This window comes from Cygnus atratus, chromosome 10, assembly GCF_013377495.2.
Source record: "Cygnus atratus isolate AKBS03 ecotype Queensland, Australia chromosome 10, CAtr_DNAZoo_HiC_assembly, whole genome shotgun sequence".
In the NCBI taxonomy this organism is placed as follows: domain Eukaryota; kingdom Metazoa; phylum Chordata; class Aves; order Anseriformes; family Anatidae; genus Cygnus; species Cygnus atratus.
In genome coordinates this window covers 1,828,086-1,847,276 of record NC_066371.1, presented here as the reverse complement: position 1 = coordinate 1,847,276, position 19,191 = coordinate 1,828,086, and the positions used below count along the sequence as shown (strand labels likewise).

Here is a 19,191-nt window from a genome sequence, read left to right as displayed (position 1 = left end):
CAGGAATTTTTCATAATACCCAAAGCTGCCCACACAGCTGTTTGAGTAGCTCATTGCACCTATCAGAGTCTCAGGCTTGCCTCTCTCTGGTCATTCCCCAAAACCATGTTAGAGACAAAGGGGCAGTCTTGGTCAGAGTGGATGCTTTGCACCATGTAGCAGGGGAAAGGAAAGAGGGTTCTCTTCAGCCTCATTTTGCCCTCTTTGAGTAGTGTTGTGTCTGCCTGCTTTGTTCCCAGCAGATAACAGGAGTTAAGTATATGGTCTGCAATTTCAAGGTGTTATCCAATGTTTAGCCTTATTTTCAGCTTAAAATGGTTTAAAGGCTATATAATTCCCAGCAAATGTTTGGCACCCAACTGGCCAGGGTGGTTCTGAAAATGGGGGTTAGGCAATAAACATGACATGGGCACTGCTAAGTCCAGCTTTGCATCCAGTTTTATTCAAAACAACATACTTGGTTTTTAAGATAAACAAATACTATGATATTCCAATAAAAGATTTTATAATTAATACTGGTACTATATTGATATAGAGGCAGATTAATATAAGGATATATTTTGGGTTGGCTTGCAGTGAGTGGGTGAGGAGAGGAAAAAATTCATTGTGTGAGAGAGAAGAGCAAAGACTTGGACGCAATAAACAGGAAGAACAACTCCAGTGATTGCGTACCATTAGCTGACTAATTCAGCTTTTTTCAGTAATCTTGCATTTTAGTTTCACTTAATGTTTGAGTTCTAAGTTATCATTGGAGAACATCAGAAATGGAGACTCTAAAGGGAGGAGTTGTGGGGCTGCGTACTTGTCGCTGAACTGCAAGAAATGTGTTGTAAGGTTTAGATGGACATGGATTTGGGTTGTTAATAATTAAAATATGTATCTTGCAGGAACCTCTCTTTGCTGCTAGAGTGATATATGATCTGTTATTCTTCTTCATGGTCATCATTATTGTCCTTAACCTGATTTTTGGTGTGATCATTGACACTTTTGCTGATTTAAGGAGTGAAAAACAGAAGAAAGAAGAGATTTTAAAAACAACTTGCTTTATTTGTGGTAAGTGTAGAAACACACTTAATACAGAGTTAGGTTCCACATGCATAGAAACTTGGCAGGAAGATGAGATGGGGAATGTATTTTTATACTGCCTTTTCCTTAAATCTTTAGTTTCTGCTTCTCCTGTGCTTCAAATAATTTTGTATTGGAATAGGAGAGATTTTATAAACAGTCATTTTTCAAGGGTGCAGTGTTGAGTAGTGTCTGAGAAAGTTTCTCACAGTAGATTTGGAATTAAGCTGCTGAGCCTCTGAGGCCAGTGCAATTAACTGACATGGTAGTGCAGAAGTTGCATAACACGTAGAGTGACAGAAGTAACCTTTGGAAGTTTGCTGCAAAGCAAATGTTGCATTTGGTATCATTTTGCCTAAAAATAGGAGATCTGTTATGAAATTCAGCTGTTTGCGTACAAGGTAGCTACCTTTTTTTTTTTTTTTAACCAAAAGTTTTCTGTTATGTGTACCAAATGTGACCAGCACTTGTAATGCCCTCTCTCCTCTCTCCCTCTTCCCTCTGTTTGGTGGCTGTTTGTTAGAGTTTATGCCTATTATTCCGTGTTCGTTTAGGAATGCTTGTGACTGTTAAGATCTGCAGCAGCCTGTAGAAATTTTGTTCTTAGAGCTCATTTTCTTAGTCCCAGTTAGTAAATGCTAAGAGTTATAAATGTGTCACTCTCATAGGTTTGGAAAGAGATAAGTTTGATAACAAGACGGTCACGTTTGAAGAGCATATTAAAGAAGAGCACAACATGTGGCATTATTTGTGCTTTATTGTACTAGTGAAAGTAAAAGATTCAACAGAATATACAGGACCAGAAAGTTATGTGGCAGAAATGATCAAGGTGAGTTTTGAGTATTCTCTATTTTACTTTCTTTGTAAGCAAAGACTTGGAGCAATATTTTTCCTACAATAATAGGCTTAATCCAATGCCTTTCCTTTTCAAAGTGTCTTCTAAAGATACGTACTTATGAATGTGCTTGGCGAGATAACTTGATAAAAGATAACACGTTGATGGCACCACATTGCAACGTGCTACAAATGGATGGTGCAGGCAGGGTCGCTTGTGGGAGGCTACGTGTGCTGCAGCACAGCAATTTGCAGCTTCGTGGCTGCAGCTTCTCAGCAGCTGGAATACTCATGAGTGTGTGCCAGAGTAGGTGGCAGTGAGCAGTGACAGCTAGGTAGTCGCCGCGGTTTCAGATCGGATAAAGAGAAGCTATTGTTTTCAAAACTCACGTACTGCTGTTCAAAAGAATATTTTCACGTTGGTGGAAGTGCCTGAAGTATAATAAACAGTTTTTTAACCTGTCCCAATATAAATGTCTTTAAAAGACTTGTAAGTTTAGTTGTCGTATGATCGTATGATTTTAGCTTACTATTGTAAGAAACTAAAATTAATATCTGCTCAGTTGTAGTGCCTTTTAATGAGAGAATTAAAAGCCTCATCTCTGCCAAGTGGCAGGTTCAGTGCTCCTGGAATTAGATCCTAAACACCAATTACTAATTTGTGTGTTTTCTGGCTGGTTAGCAAAAGCTGTTTCTGGTTTATAATGTTTAGTTGTTATTTATTTGCCTTCAGACAAATAAAAGCAGAATACTTGTCTTATTTATCTCTACAGTTTTTGCTGTGGAGGTGCAACCTTCCATTAAGTGGGGGATTTATCTCGGTCTGCTCAGAATGTAAATCTCACCAAGATTTCTTAGAGGTTAGACATGTTACTTTGGGGTCACTAAACTGTGTGTCCTAGTTCTGGATTTCTGCCTCTGTAATGAGGGCTTAAAGAAATCTTGTGAGCAGTCACCTGACAGAGGATTAGCACAGTGAGATAACTAAGTACATCACTGCTGCCTCGATTATATTGCTCCCTTTATTTATCCCACTGCAGAAGGCATTACTTCAGGGGGGAAGCGTTGTACTCTTTAAAATGTTTCTGCTTGTAAAAGAATATTTTGTGTTGTGTTCAAGCTAGTTTAAAAAAAATGTTCAAACTGGCTAGCATTTTATTAACAAATTATTATTTCAGATTAAAAGCTTAACTTAGGTAAGAACCAAAAATTCAGTCTTTGAATGTGATTACAGTAATCACAAAAAACAGAAAACTTTTCCTAGAATTCCCATTCGTAGAAGTATCGGCAGCGGGTAGTTACCATGTGTTGAATGGGAACATGCACATGCACAGACCAAGTGTCTCACACAGCTGAAATTTTGTACAGCTGCGTGTCCCAGGTAGAGGTTTTGAGTGTGTCTTGTAGTTGTTGCTTTTTGCATTTCAGGAACCAGTTTTAAATTGAGAACTGAGGGTTCTCAAGGTCTCGGTGCAATGCTGTTGAAAGCACGGTGTAACCATACAAGCTGTGGAATGGGAAGTAAATTTGCTTTGCACATGAGCGGTCTGCCACAGCTCAGCCCAGGCATGGCTGGAGGAGCTGGGGCTGGGGCTGGCCTCACGCCGCAGTTCCCAGCAGCATTTTCCAGTGGCCGTACCCCTTAGGGCTGGTCTGGCCATTCACTCTGAAACTCAAACAATTTATTTCCATTGTTCTTTAATATTAAAATGTTCGCTTGTTCTTTTCCACCCCAGAAAATCGGAATGTAAAACCTGCTGAATGTTTCTTTGTCAACCCTCTTTTAAATACTTCTATAAAAGTCGGAAGCCCTTTTTTCTGCCGAAGGTGTGTCTAGGAGTAACTTACAGCATGGTTTGGTTCATCTTTTACTCAAGCCACCTGTCTTTATCCCATAAATCTGGAAGGACATGCAAAAGGAAAGTCTTAAATGTCAGCAATTCCAGAGATTCAGATTCACCTGTTGAGGGTGAGGTTTTATTTTGTGTTTGTACAGTGTGTGAATGGGAACCTATGGCTGCTTAATGTCTGCAGCTACCAGATTCTCCTTGAACACCTAGTTAGTTCGTGGTTACATTTAAAAGGGACTTTTCCCCATGTTTTCAAACTGAAGGTGGCACTCTAACATCTTTGATACTGACATAGATGGGGCATGTCTTTTTCCATGGACTGTTATGCAGTGCCATTGTTCAGCTGAAATCTATACCCATTTTTAGTAGCTGGGGGTAGGAAGCATAATGTGCTCCGAGTCATACTGTGATTGCAGAATACACCTCAAATATGCTTCACCTTTGTTCCGACTCCCAGCGAATATCCTTAGAAACATCTTGGATTTCTGACTTTTGGCAATTTAAAAAAATAAAAAAATTACTTCTGCCATTTAGTGCTTGTATGTTTTCAACACCACAGAACATTAAATAAAACAGAATTTAGGACACTAAAATGGGATTCACCATCAGCTGGTGAGTGCATCCAGCGCTGCTTGTACAGTGCTTTAGAGATATTTTAAGCATTGTGGTCTCAAAAGAATCCTGGACAATTTCACTTATGCCAAATAGTGAATATTCAGAAGCCTTAAGAGTGATCTTGAATTTTGATTTCTCTTGTCTAAAAATAGTGTGTACAGAGAGGCAGTTCTGAGGCTGTCCACCGAACTGGATATGGCAGAACTGAATCTTGCCCACAGAATTCATCTTGCAGCCTGCAGGAATCTGACCCAGTATAAAAATAAGTTGTAGCCAGGAAAGTTAATGATTAACTACAATTCTCTAGTGAATTTTATATTTTTTCATGGATAGAAGCTAACTAAGTTAAAATGCAGTGTGCAGAACGAAGTCAACAGTTAAATTGGGAAACGAAGTTTAAGGAGCATTTTGAACACCATAAGCATGTACGAAATAAATACCAAAGAAACCACAGTGATCTGACAGAATCGAACGCACCGTGTTTCAGTACTGATTTGTAACTATACCTTCCATAATGCTTTTCTGCCCCATGAGACCAATGTGGGCCTGTGTTTGCGCTTGTAATTCTGGGATTGTTTTCATTAAAGTTTCTGTTTGGTTGTGGAGCTCTGTTTGTGTACTGTAGCGTGGGAAGCCATGCTGCATTGCTCGTGTAGCTACAAGTCGGGCTTTCTGATTAGCAGACCTGGAATTCATCGCCAGCTTGCTCCCCCGTAAATAGGGATAATGCTCACTTTCATCAGTAAGGTGAACACGTGCCCGCTGTGCCGCGTAAAGCTTGTGAGAGAGATTAGGAATCTTAGCTGGGAATTGCTGGAGAAATGCGAGGGGGAAGATGGGGTGGCTGGTGCTGTTTGATGTAAAGCTAAGCTTGCATCCACGCCCTCGCTGCTGCAGTGAATCATCTGCTGTCCTGCAGCTCTTAGCAGCGCTTCCAAGGTTGATAAGTTTATGGTTTGCAGGAGATGGCAAGCCAGAAGCTTGGTACGAAGCAGATCACCCTCAAATTGCATTCTTGAGTGGTCTCGTAATACCTATTTAATATCGCAGAAAGTACCCTAGGATGCGAGGAAAACCTCTAGTGGCAATAGAGCTGGTCTTTAATTCCCAGTGTTTATAAAGCCCTTCTGATGACCTGACTTCTGTTCATCTGGTAAATCACTGCAGATGTGCACTTAAGATAGCGAGGCTTCACGATAGATCGATGCCTTTTGAAAAGTGTTTATCTGGAAAGTATGCTAATTGTGCCGCAAAGCTGGTAGTCCAGCGCATCCTGCGTTTCCCAGGAACAAAGGCATATGGTTCGGCTGCTGTATTGCTTTGTAGTCACCAGGGAAGATCAGGTGATGTCTGAATAATACCATGTGTGTAGGAGGTGGGGGGATCCACTTATCGTGTTGGCCAGACATTGACATCCACACCCAAATGACTAATGTGAACTTGGTGCAACTCCCTACAGATTAGTTCATTTAAATGTCTTATCTACCCATCCTCTCAGTCTTGAGAATTTCTTCTGCAGTTTTCTGCGTTTGCCCCCAGTTCCTGCAGCAGCCTCACTTGTATCTGCCCCTTTGGCACAGCTGTCTTCCGAGTCCTGGCAAAGCTCTGCTACAAACAGCTGTTTGTAGGCATTTATAATACGTTTAAAAAAAAAAAACCTTCTCTGAAGCTTGATACATGGAGAACCACAAATACAAATCAGCTTTCTGTGCGCTCACAGGCTGTCGTGCTGCAGCTGCAGCGTACTGTCACTTGCATGGACAAATATTTGCATACACAACTCTTGCATACACTAAAATAAGGATTTGCATATACACCTTCACGTTGGTGTTTGATCAGAGTGGGTAAGAGCTGAGTGATTGTATGCACGCAGATATGCATATTAAAAATAGACTTGTTTGGAAAAGTTCATAACACAGAACTTCCTAACTAGCTCTTGCAGTTTCCACAGACTTTTAATGTAGTGTTGTGCCAAGAAGGATCCATGTCATTAACCTCTGTTACAACACTGAGGCAGAGGTGTTAGGGATTGCCCAAGCTCACATGTCCAGATCTAGAGCGCTGAGTCCTGAACTTCAAATGGGATTGTGTTGTCATCTGAAAATGAACCATTTATAAATAGAAGTGATGGTGCAGATATCCTTAAAGGAATTTGGAATGGAAATGAAGGCTAAGGATTTCCTTTTGTGCCTGAATTAATCTCTGTATAAAACTGGGCATTTAAATGTAGTGCTGGGCTTTCTTCTTTTGGTCTTGAGCTATGTGCTACCATGGTTGGAAAGTGTTTCTTCTTATCGAGTATCCAGTGTAGCCTGCAACTTCTGCCTCCCAATCAGCAACAGCAAGGTTTCATTAGTCTCAAGCTTTAGAATTGCATTCTTCCAGAAGTGTAAGTTCAACTTGAAGCCTCCTTTAAGGAGTTAAGCCACGATTGTCGTGCTCTGCAACATGGCAGGAGTGTGTGATTCACGACATGCACGGCTCTCCCTGATAATGGCTTTGAAAGGTTGCTGTCCCCAGGCCCCGGGCTGAATACACTTCAGCTGGAGGTGGCTGGGACTGCATCTGAACTGAAGCCCCTGCAGCAAAAACAAGTGGCCAAGGGATTGCAAAAGGGGCTTACCAGTTCCAGCGTTGGTGAAAGACGTGTGGCTGAAATTAGTCTAAATGTTAGAACTTGGTTATGTTCGTGTGTAGTTTGTGCCTGGGAATCCTTTACTTTAGGGCAAAATCAAGTAGGAAAGATTTGTCATGCCTGTAGATTGTGGACAGACTGCAGGCACGGAAGAGGGCAGCCCACTCGAATCTCTTGTATGGTGTTGTTGGGCTGTCAGTGGAGAGCCCAGGGCGTCAGAGCTGGGCACTGACCGCAGGCCGGGGAGCAGGAGGGCTGAGGAGGTCAGCGCTGGAGCTGATTGTGCTTAATTTGGTGTGGTATCTTCCAAACAAGCTGCATCTTGAGATACCTTACCGGCTTAGCTAATATAATTGCAGGGTTAAATAATAAATAATAGCAGGGGTAGAGAAGAGCCAAGAGGTGTGCTTGGCAGGAGGCCCTTGGCTGCTGGAAACTCTGCGTCACAGGCACGGGCCGGAGCGTTGGGCTTCGTTAGCCCAGCTCCTGGTTGCACCCTCGACGCGAAAGGCAAGGTGCAAACGGGCAGCGTGGGGAGAGGCACTCGGTCAGGCCGACCTTCCCCGCGTGGTGCCGGCGTGCCGGTCCCTCCCAGGCGTGCGAGGCGGCGTGCCTGCGGCCTTCACCAGAGAACACCCCTGCACTGCCTTCCCGGGCCTTGGTCTTCCCCGATCAGTGACCCGGGCAGGGCCGTGCCCTGCAGGGAGCCTGCGAGAACAAAGGCGCGGTGGGTGGTACCTGGAAGGAAGGAGCCTGGCCTTGGGAGTGCTCTGATTAAATATGTGACATCCCTGCAGCGGCTGCAGTCGGGGGGGGCACTTGTCCTCCTTCACTCCTCACCTGTTCGGCACAGTGCGGGGAGAGGTGTAAGCCTTGCTGTTCTCCAGCAGCACTCTCCTCTCCAACAGCGCCCAGCAAAGCTTCTTTTTGAGTTTGGGATTTTTTTCTTTCCTTCCCCTCGCCCCCAGCATCTTCCTCACGTCACCCCCTGGTGTTGAGGTGGCCTCGTGCCTCCCAGCAGGCAGCCGGGTGCTGGCGCGAGACCCTGCCGGTGTCTGGGCTGCGAGCAGCAGCTTTGCAGCCCTGGGGGCACCTCGGGCTTCGCTTGGGCCAAGCGAGTCTCCATGAGCCAGAAGAAGGGTCTGGGTGGGCGACAGAAGCAGCGCAGGGTGCAGCGCAGTTCCCTGTTCGCATAAGGTGCTCAAAGAGGGCCGAGTCCCGACGCCCTCAGGGTACGCGCCCGCTCTGTCCTTGCTGCTGGAGCCCGGCCCCAGAGGGAGGGAGAGGGGAGCGCTGGGGGCAAAATAAACTGTTCTGTCTGCAGCCTGGGCCGCACGTGGTGAGGAGATGGCCGTCCCCTGAGTCATCGCCGCCACTTCCTCCAGCCCACAAGTGCCCCCGGAGGCCCTGACCCCGTGCCGTGGGTGCTCCGGAGGCCACCCGGGCCCTTACCGGACATGTTGAGCAAGAGGAGGTGGGTCGCTGCAGCCGCCGGCAGCTGTTTGCTCAGGCTTTGCATGTTTAATTGTTTTGTCCTGCCCAACGGCTCGTGATGTAATACGTCCTACTTTAGTTAAAATCTAGATCCAAACAACCAGAAGTAGGTTGCTGCGAAGAGGTGGCACTGTCCGCTCGGAAGGAGCGAGGTCTCCTCCGGGAGCTCCCACCAGGGCCACCCGCCTCAGTCACGTTGACCTGGTGGTGTTTGGTGAGGTAACCCCGCTTGTGATAAACAAACGGCCAGCACCAGTGAGTCACTTCAGCAGAACTGTTGCTGGGATGGATGGTGGGATCGTTCCTATACAGATGTGATCTTCTTCCACCTTTGGAAGCTGTCTGCCCACCAGGTTCCCTCCTGCTGCCGGGCTCTGCGCCAGTGCAGATGCCGCTTCTGTACTATAGCAACAGTGAAAAAGGAGATAGATTTTTTTTTTTTCTTTTTTATATATCATTAGCCTCCAATTTAAAGACACAGGTGGGGCTTGCAACTATTCTTAGTGTGGGGTGGGGGCACCATCAAGTTCTTCGTGAAGAGGAGAGAAGTCGATTCGGTGTGGAAGAGGTGATGGTAAGCTGTTGGCAGAAGAAAGAGAGAGAGCCTGCCGTGGGGCTTTTTCCAAGAAGCACAAGGAAGAACCATGAGGAGTTGCATCTTGCCACAAACAAAACAACGACAAATTGCACAGAGCTTTTCAGTTTCAAAGCACTTCCCAGAGCTGTTCATTAGGTGTGGGATTTTTAATGACACGTGACAAATTGAAATCTGCTGCCATCACCTCCCCTGACTAAGCAGAGGCCTGCTGCGCCGGCTATCGGGATTTATTTTTTGACGAGCTCCGAATCAGCCTTTCAGCACCCTATAAATATTAGGCAGGGCAGTAGCTGGCAGAACGGAGGCCCAGAATAGGAGCGGCGACTTCCTCGGGGCCGGCGGCGAGGCCGAGCCCGGCTGCGCCGTTAGCGGCCGCCTCGTGCCCGGGGAGCGGAGCTAATGCAGCCCCTGGCACGTTCCGCGCTGAGGTCGTCTCGGGAACCTTTCTTAGAATAAACTCTTCGGCAGAAGCAGGGAAGAGCGGGCACTTCTCAGAATGAATTGCATCTGCATCATGCAACGCAGCTTCCTCTTTTTCAAATTTCCAATCATGGACGTTTTAAGAGACTGGTCAGCATCGCCCCCATGTCTGAGATTTAATGATATTTGCTTTACAAGAGGGACTTTTCCAACTTTACCTAGAAAAGAGCTAACCCGAAACCCAGCGCTTGTGGTTAGCCAGCTTCCGTCAGTGGCTGTAGGCAGTTTGTCTGCTCAAACAGAGGAAGCTGCGACTGTGACGGGAAGAGGGAGCTGACTGCACACCAGGATCGCGGTGCCTCGGCTTGCAGGAGGACCACAGCAGACAGTGCATAACTGCATTGGTATGCGGGGTGCCAGCAGCCGCCGAGGGCGCACGGCAGCCCGGTGGACAGGCAGGGGAACGGGATGGAGGCCTGGGCTTTAGGGCTCGCCTGGTGCCTTTAAAAAAAAAAATACAAACAAACAAGAAGAAACTACCAAACCTCGAGTGAAGGATGTCAGGCTGTATCTTTAAAGGCACCCTGGTGTTCAGTTAAAGTTCAGCAGAAACTAGATCATCAAGATATAAATCTTTTATTCAACCTTGAATAGCATTTCTCTGCAGACCGAGCGCTGCTGGGAGGCGCGGGGCCGGGGAGCTGGGCTGGCTGCGCACGCCGGCCCCGCGGGCCCCCCAGCAAGCGACCTTTTCACATTCCTGCTTGGTTCCGTTTCCACCATCTCCGCCGAAGGCATCGCTGTCAATTATTTAAAAGCCCCCCCCCAGCAGCCAGGGACGGGCGTTGGGGCAGAATCCAGCACCTCAGCAAGGTGCGCCCAGGCTCGCGGGCTTCTTTCTGCGGAGCAGGGCGCAGATGGGAGAACGGGCTGGAGGTCGCCCAGGCCAGCAGAACGGCTGGCAGGGCCTCGCAGGTGTTCCCCTCGCCCTGTCCCTGCCTGCGCAGGAAATTCCCAGGTGCCCGGGCTCGCTCTTGGGCAGGCAGAGCAGGCGCGGGGCGGTGTGCCCCGTCCCAGGTGCCGTTCCTGCCCTCCCACCTCAGGAGGCCGATAGGGAAGCCATCGGTCTTGTGGCCTTTTTGTCAGCCTTCTCCTTTCTCAGCTCGTGGAGTTCACGTGGATCGCTTTTATTTTTAATCCTTCACCATAGCCACGAGAACTAGAGAAGGTATTCTGTTGGTTTGTTCAAGTGAAAGCCGAGATTTATTTCCCATACTCAAGTGACTTCAAGAGCCGGGGCTTTCAGAAAGCCAGTAAGCACAAAACTCCAGCAGCAGCTCCAGCCTCTGCTCATATCGCAAAGTAGAAAAGGTTTGGGGTGTTTGTTAACGAAACATCACGGGTAGGGAAAAGGTGCTGGCCCCGGGTCCTGCTCCACGAGCGGGACGTACGGATGAGGGCCTGGGAGCGCTGTGGGCAGGGAAAGCTCACCCCTTTGGGAGCAAGGGTAAGAAAATATTGCCACGGCGAGTAAGGGACGCGCAGGAGGTGGGCACAGCCGCCGGGCTCTGCTCTTGGGTCTGCCTGCAAGCTTCAGGACATGGCCCTGGGGTCCAGGCCAGCCTGTGAGTGTAAATTGCGTTTTAGTCCAATTTGCTCTGTCCTTGAAAATGTTTAGCTTCGAGGACAGCAGGGAGGGGAACAGCAATTTCTTAGTTGATCCCCCTGCCCCGTTCGGGAAAGATGCGTTGTGGCAGTAGTGAACACAAGCGACAGAGCTGCCCGCTCGTCCCTAGCCCGGTGTTTTACTCCTGCTGGAAGCACGCAGTGAACTGCTGCCCATTACTGCTCTTAAATCTTAGCTGTGGGACTGTCTTTCCCTAAAGTCCAAAATATTTTGGCACTTGTCTCGATAAAGGCATGTTTTTTGTATATATATATTTTCTTTTATTAGCAGAAACCATCTGCCCTGCAAACAGAGATCAGGAGAAAAGCCTTTCTGGCAGTTTTGCATCATGTGGGAATCCTGTGTTGCACTGCATGGGAAAGGGCCTAATTTAGGCCTTTTAATCTCTGCAGTAGTAAACCCCGAGCAGATCAGAAGCAACTAATTTAAGATGATGATTCTTGGCAAGAGATCTGAATTGCAGAAAGGCCGTGACTGTGACTCTCCGCAGAGGTGCGCAGCCCTCATTTCAGCACCGTGGATGCTCCTGGAAAAGACTGAGCACGCCGGGGGGGCAGAGGGGTGGGGGAGTGGGTTTGAATTAGAGGTTTAGGCAGGCGATGGCAAAAATCCAAAGCGAGTTCACAGTGCCATAAAAATAAGCTGTAGTTTTGAGAAAGTGCCCAGCCTGGCCTGCGGAAGCACTGGGAAGTTCCCCCAGCTTTGGTTGGCGTTAATCGGTGGTGCTGAGCGGTCGTTGGTTTGGGATGCTGCTCGGCCAGTAGGCTGTTAGCAGCTCATCTGGTCTGTCTGAAAGAGGAACAGCTGCTAAATGTCACCTGTGAGAGCACACATCCTCCTCTCGTCCTGTGTTACCTTCACTTCCATTTTAGAGAGCATCTCCAGTGTGGGAGGGGAACCAGACTAGATAGGAAACCAGCGCTAAACTTTAGGTGTCGAGATGCGGTACGCACCCCTCCGCCTCTTTTGTGGCTTTCTATTCCGTTCCTGCTTTTATTTTTAACGTCACTGGCGTGTAAGTGAGGGTATGTGTGAACCTCTGTGTACATATTAATAAAACGAAGCATCTGTCCGCTAAGTTCCTGACCATACCTTGAACGTGGAGCATCAGAGACTTTATCTCTGAGCGAAAACTTGGTTATGAGCAATACATTGCAATTTAATCTGTCCACACGTTTTAAATTGAACCATCTGGTAATAATACAGATTTTTTTCCTTTTTCATTAAAAAGAAGGTATTTCAACTGTAGAAGCGTTTTGAGGTAGAACACGGTTCCTTCCAGCAGAAAGCACAGCCAAGCTTTGCTTGACCCAAGTAGAAAAACCAACTGCATCAGCACAAAATTTCAACAAACGTGAGTTAGAAAACTGTAAGGTGGCAGCAATTTCCTAGCACTGGAAAGTGCTTTGTGCTGACATGAAGTGTGGGCGGTTTCTTTGTCCAATGTCCATGTCTCACGCTGAAGTGTAGCTGGGAAAGAAACGGCTGGGGGTGATGAGCTGCTGGAAAGGAAAAGCCAACGAGAAGAGTCCGAGTTTTCAGTAGGTACACCTGGAGTGCCTTATTGCCTCTGGTGGGCAATTTTGCAAACTTTCCAGTGAGATGGAAGTGCTGCAGGGCTCGTGTCCCTGAGCAGTACCCCAGCACGGTGCTGTGCTCCCCGCTGCCCAGGTGCAGGCTTTCCCGTGGCGAGCACTAATGACAAACCTGTGCCTGATCCTCAGGAGCGAAACCTGGACTGGTTCCCCCGGATGCGTGCCATGTCTCTGGTCAGCAGCGACTCGGAAGGAGAGCAGAATGAGCTGAGGAACCTGCAGGAGAAGCTGGAGTCCACCATGAAGCTGGTGACCAACCTCTCTGGCCAGCTGTCAGAGCTCAAAGACCAGGTAAGGGAGACCTGACGGTGGGCGTGCGGGCACACACGCAGACACACACGCAGGTGTGTGGGCAGCTCAGAGCTCCTGCACGCCTCTCTTACCGGCGGCCTTTTGCAGCTCCACGGACTCTGCGAGCCCTGTGCAGTACTTCTCTGAAGTAACTCGTGTTTAGGAAAGCAGTGAACAAAAACCATCCTCCCAAAGCCCAGTACCACAGCACACCTGCCTGGCAGTGCTAAGAGAAACAGTGTAGCCTAAAGTGGTCCCCTCCTGAAAGGAAAAACTTGCATTGAAAAATCAAAGTTGACATTAATTGTAGTCAGTTTTCACCAGCGCAGGTCGCCTGTATTTTTTTTTGTTTATGTTTTTGTTGTTAATACACCTTCTAACCCCAAGACTTTAGCATGATCCTGTAAGTCAGAAGATATTGAGAAAAGCATAGTGCTGCTGCACGGACCTCAAAACCCACTGAGAAACTGGAGAAATTCTTGAGTGGTTAGCTTGCAGTGGTCTCCTTCGTGCTACAGCCACACTGCTCGTGCAGATAAGAACCTGCTACTGTTAGGCTTAAACCTGCAGCACAGGCGTACCCACAGAAGTGTTTTGCATTGCGTGTATTGCTTCTGCTTAACACGAGAACCCTGGATAGACCTCTGGTAGTTTTTCAGTGCAGCAGTTCTTGGTGCAATGAGAGTTTGAGGAGATGCGTTAACTTTTGGTTTTGTCCATCTCCTTCCTGCATGTAACTGAGATCAATGGCTTTAAGTGTTTTGAAGTTGTACTTCTTGTGTAAACATTGTTCTTTCTGGGAGAGGTTCGCAACGGATTATTTAAGATAATGTGAAGCTGAAGTAATAGCTGATCAGAGACAACATCTGTGAATTAACTGCACCGTAGTTTGTAACTCCTCGTACCTGACGTTTCACTGACAGCTAGTACAGGGTAGAGCCCTCCAAAAACAAGAGATCTGGGTGGAGAAAGGTTTCGGCTGGGTTGCTGTGGTCACTGTCATATTGCTCTCCAGAGAAGTACTGGAGGTTATGCTTATCTGTACAGCACATACAAATTTTAAGAAAGGAGAGGAGACCCCTTATATCCCCAAAGGGGCGTGGTGACCGCTTCTCCCTGCTCTGTGTGTGCCCTTGTGTTGGCTTTGCACTCGCCAAAATTTCCCTCTGAAGGGGAGTTCAGTGAGTATTCAGTGAGTACCCCCAGCTACTCATTTCTTAGCTCCCTACTCCCATCTTCTGTACAAAAAACCCCAACTCTAGGATTAATTACAGATGCTTAATAGACCGTGCCTCCTTTTCTAAATGTTTTATTAGGGTCAGAACAAATAGCCACTAGTAGCTTTTGATGGCACAGACAGCACTGTCCTGGGAGTCCCCTTGGTTTTGCTGAGGAGCGAGGGCATTGTTGGGATCGCTCCCTGCCCAAACCCAGCGATGGCCCTGCAGAAGCCCGGCAGGCAGCAGTGGTTTCCTTCGTGTTGCTGTGTGATTTGCAGCCTAACTGGGAGCAAAAGGACAAAATGCTCCTGCTCGCCCTGCGGAGCTGTTTGTGGCAGTAAAGTGACTAGCTGCTTGTCTTCATGGATCAATAACCGAAGGCAGATGGTTCGGTTAGCTGAGTGGATGGAGAGAGCTGCGCCGGGTGAAGTGGGTTGTGGACTTGCACATGGCAGTATCCCAGGGCAGTCGGTGGCATTGTGGAGGGCAGAAATGGCCAGCAAATTTGGTTCATTATCAGAGTTGATCTACCTACTGTACAATAGTCGGCACGGCTCTCTTCAATACTAACCTGATGCCTGCTTCCCATCCCTGCCCCGCTTTGGCCTCTTTCCTGCTCAGGCAAGTCGCCCTCGTGGGGACAGCTTGGGAAGACGGCACCGACGGAGACCCGGCGCTCTGGCTTCCGATCACGCTCTGCTTTTCTGATGAGTGGGGCCTTCCCCAGCGCCCCGCGGAGCACAGGGAGGGATTAGCGTCAGCCTGAGAGCAGGAAATCTTGCTGCTCTTGGCTGTAATTAGTTTTCAGACACCGTGCCACGGACCCCCATGCTCCAGTTGGTTTTGAGGGCAGAGGATAGAGGCAGTTGCTCTTTTGTCTGGGCTCTAATACTTGCTGGGTAGCGTTTTTGCTCTTTTGCCTGGAAACAATTATCTTGAAACATGTGTCTTATGTCTTCCTGTTGAAGGGTCTGACTCAAAGTGGTCTGCAGTCAACAGGAGTCTTTCCATCGACTGAAGCCAGCTTTGGATGAACGCATTTATTTCTAAAGCTTGCAGCTCTTGGCTGCCCAAGCACTAAAAAAACCTTCTTGCTCTTTGTGAAAATAAGAATGAAGGATTTAGCTTTTAAAGAGCTATTTGACTGTAAAAGCAAGAGAGGAAACCAGCTTCATTAATGTTGTGATAGCTTTTAGGAATTCCCCTAAGTACCGTTAGTGAGAGAACCCTGCTTTGGTTGCAGGATGCTCCAATTATGTGACAAAACTGGTGCGTCCCTCCTCCCGGTTAGGAACTGTCTCCAGGAAAAGGAACTAGCTCAGGGAACTTCTATTTGTATTTATTTTCTTGCAATCAAATAAAGGGCAAACCTCTCATTCATTCGCTGTTCGAGCCCGTTAGGTTTCCGCAGAGAGTGTTTAAAGCCGAAGTGCAGCGTGCCCGCTCTCTGAAACGGGAGTAACGCACCGAGAGCCGGTAAAATCTCGATGGTCTTCTGTGCAAACAGCTCACAACAACTGTCTGCAGCAGCAGGGCCTTAGCTGCAATCCTTCAGAAGTCCTTCCCAACGCTTCCTATCTCAGTAAGTGAGGCACCGCAGGAGACGTCGGCGTCTTCGGAGCCGGGCCTTGCCCCCGTCCCGCACCCTGCCCGCGCGGGTGCCGGGCACGCAGCAGGGGAGGCGAGCGCTGCAGGCTGCGTGGCACGTTGTGCGTGTGCAGTCGGTGTCCTGCCCACGCAGCTGGCACATGCGGTGCTCGCGGTGCTGGAGCCGATTCCAACTCACAGGTAACCTTTGGACCTAGGCAGAGCGCACCTACGTAATCACACGCGGTTATCTGGGAGTCCAGCTGGACTCGGCTGAACTGCGCGCCCCGTGGTTTGGTTTTGTTGTTTCATCCTTTCGGCATTGCTCGCCTGCTCGTGGCGCCCCCGGCAGCTGGCAGCTCCCCTGCCAAGCGTGCGCGGCTCCTGTTGTTTTCCAGGCCCCGGGCACGGGTCGCTGTGGCTGCCGAGCCTTCACAGCAGGCTCGCTCTCCACATCGGTGGGGTACGGATGGAAACTGCCCCATCGTGCAGCCCCACGCCTCCTGGACAAGAGCTGTGCATTTTGCAGGATGAATAACGTTCTGCATGGGCATTGCGTTCGTGTTCCTGTTTCCAAAAGGCAGGGCTGGCTCCTCCTAAGCACGCCTGTGTCAGAGCACGCCATCTCTTTGGGATTTCACAGAACACGAAAGCTGCCTCGTGCAGGCCCGTTACACTGCTCGCTCCCCGTCCTTTCCTGTTTGTACTTCACGTGTCCTCTGAATCACTCTGTGTGAAATCACGGCTCTTGGTTTGCTCAGTGAAACTAATTAAGGTAAACAGGCACCTTTAAAACGGAGGCCTCGTTGCCTCCTTGCGCTGCCAACTTGTGGGTTATGTTGGAGGAGAAGTCCCAGCTGGCCCGGCAGGAGAGCAGCGCGCCTGCAGAGACCCCTCTCTTCCACTCGCCTACTCCTGCGAAGCCTCGGGAGCTTTCTGTGAAAGTAGACTTCCAAAAGTATGTGACAGAGAACGCGAGGTGTGACCTAGCCTTGTGAGAGTGTGGTAATTTTTCTTAAAAAGTAACAGAAAATAACAGTTCTGCCTCCCCTTTGGTCAGGCGTTGAGCAAGGCACCAGGCTGTAATCGAGTTTAATTATGGTTTCAGGACGAATGTCGGATTTCAGTCCTTTCCCTAGTGAATAAGTGAGCGTAATTACACACACCCAGCCCGTTTAGGTGCCGGGCCTAGCGGTGTGCGCGGTGCTGCACGGCCTGTGGTACGCCGAGGAGCTTTCGGAGGCTGCCCGGAGCTGCCTGTTGCGACCAAGTCCTTTTCCCACGCCGGGCTCACACCTGAGCACTCGCTGCCTCTGAAACGCAGGGTCTGGGACACGTGTTCAGGTGTGTAAAACGCAGGGTCTGGGACACGTGTGACCCTCTGCGAGCTGCGAGGCGGTGACAGCAGCGGGTCGCAGATATCCCCGAGATCTCCCAGGTGGGTTCGGAGTCACCTTTTCCACCCGCTGGCACTTGGCTGGCAGAGCGGGCAGGAGAGCGTTATTTGCAGAAAGTGGATTTCAGCCTAAACCCTGCCCACAGAGCGCGGCGCTGGGGCGCTCTGCGTGCTGACACACAGGAAGCGTCTAGGCCTAATGAGCAAACTTCTTAATTTTCCAGATGACCGAACAGAGGAAGCAGAAACAGCGCATCGGTCTCCTAGGACACCCTCCTCCCATGAATGTGAACCCACAGCAACCAGCGTAAGTCAGAAGGGTCACTTCTCCCTCTCGCAGCGACGTGAATAATGCTAAACGAGTTCAGATCCAACCACTGAGGCTGCTTCTGTGTATGTTTAGTTCATTTTGTAAATACCCTGTTTTTATACTGTATGTATATGACTGCTACTATATAAAGTTTTGGGCATACGTATTGTAATTAGAACTGTTGGCACACGAAGGAGGGCAAACTTGTGCCAAAACTATCAAAATTGCCTTTTTATTGGAAGGACTAAAGAGAGCACCTGAATTGCACTTGAAAAGAATATTTGACTATGTGACATGTATTTTGTATTTAAAAAAAAATAGAATAGCTAGTATTTATGTTTTTATACAATTGTGCAATATGAATTATGCAATCACAATATATTTGTAACTCCTGGTGTCCTAAAGGGAGTGCACATCTTTGAATCTGGTGTGTTAGTACAATGTAATAAATGGTATAAAATTACAGGTGTAAATGAGGCTGCTGCAAAATTGTGTTACTGGTGATTTTTCATACCCTTGGACATTTTTGTACCATGTGTGTAAATATCTTGCAATGCCATATCTGTTGCCTCTTCCTCCCAGAGATAACGCTGGGAACCCACGAGCTGTTAAATTGATATCAATTAAACCAAAACCTTACTTTGAAGCTTCCAGAGGAGGAAAACAGGAGGTATTTTTTCAAGTGATTTCTTCAAAGTACTGAGGCTAGAAGAGCTCAGATACCAATTTTTTTTAAATGCTAAGATTTCTTAAAGGGAACTTTTTATGCAAAATGAAGTTTAGGATGAGTATGCACTACTGGTGAGTCGGTGCAGTCTCTTACAGGCATTTTGTGCCATGACACCTGAGACCTATAACGAGGCTGTCCAGGCTTTGCATTCCTCAGTGTAGGATCCTTTCCTTTTGTTTTTTCGTTAGAGACCTCTGTGCCTGCTAAAGCTTCAGCAAACAGGCATTGCACCACCTGAAACGTGAACTATCCCGCTAGGACTGTAGCTGAGCACTGACATATGTAATACTCGTGAGAGAGCCACTCGTTGTGAGGTTGTTTTGTCCCACCCCTTTCTTTCTCTCTCCCCCTCCATTTGGTCACTTTCTTTGGTTTCTGATTCTAGAAAGTATGAGAGGAACTTCTTTTTTTCCTTCAATCTGTTGCATAGTTTTATACATGGACCTCATTTTACAAAAGCTAACTTCTCTGCAATACTGTCAACAAAAAAAAAAAAAAAAAGAAAAAAAGCTACAAACAGAGCTATGAAAATTTGTAAATGCATAAATATAGGTATTTAAATAAATGATGCAAAATACTACGTGGTCACAGGCTGCTGGTGGTTTGTCCCCCCTCAGGGCTGGGGGTGGCTCTGCTTGGTCTCACGCTTGCCGAGGCGCCCTGGAAGCTGCTCCGAAGGGGCCTTGCAGGCAAGGATCGCGCTCGTCCGTGCCCAGCTCTGGGGGCAGAGGTGGGTCTGGAAATCGCAGAGCCAAGTCATCCCTCCTCCGGCAGAGGGGCACCGCCGCCCCAGCGGCCTCACGGGAACGCTCTCCAGTTTCTGACACTTCAGACTTGGACTGCTGATATTTTGGGCATGGCATC

At 48.0% G+C, this 19,191-nt stretch overlaps 1 protein-coding gene across 5 annotated transcripts in view; it reads left to right on the top strand.

Moving 5' to 3' along the window:
* The window catches only part of ITPR1 (inositol 1,4,5-trisphosphate receptor type 1), a 170,395-nt gene extending 151,490 nt beyond the window's left edge, over positions 1–18,905 (top strand). For 4 of the 5 annotated variants that reach the window (XM_035546713.2, XM_050712753.1, XM_035546715.2 and 1 more), the window contains 4 exons: positions 888–1,053; positions 1,734–1,894; positions 12,923–13,084; positions 17,512–18,846. In XM_035546713.2, coding sequence (XP_035402606.1) covers positions 888–1,053; positions 1,734–1,894; positions 12,923–13,084; positions 17,512–17,598 — 576 coding nt within the window. In that variant the 3' untranslated portion in view covers positions 17,599–18,846. Of the gene's footprint in view, positions 1–887; positions 1,054–1,733; positions 1,895–12,922; positions 13,085–17,511 lie in introns of all 5 variants that reach the window. The other variant, XM_035546712.2, reaches the window with a different exon arrangement.
* Positions 18,906–19,191: the final 286 nt, after the last annotated feature.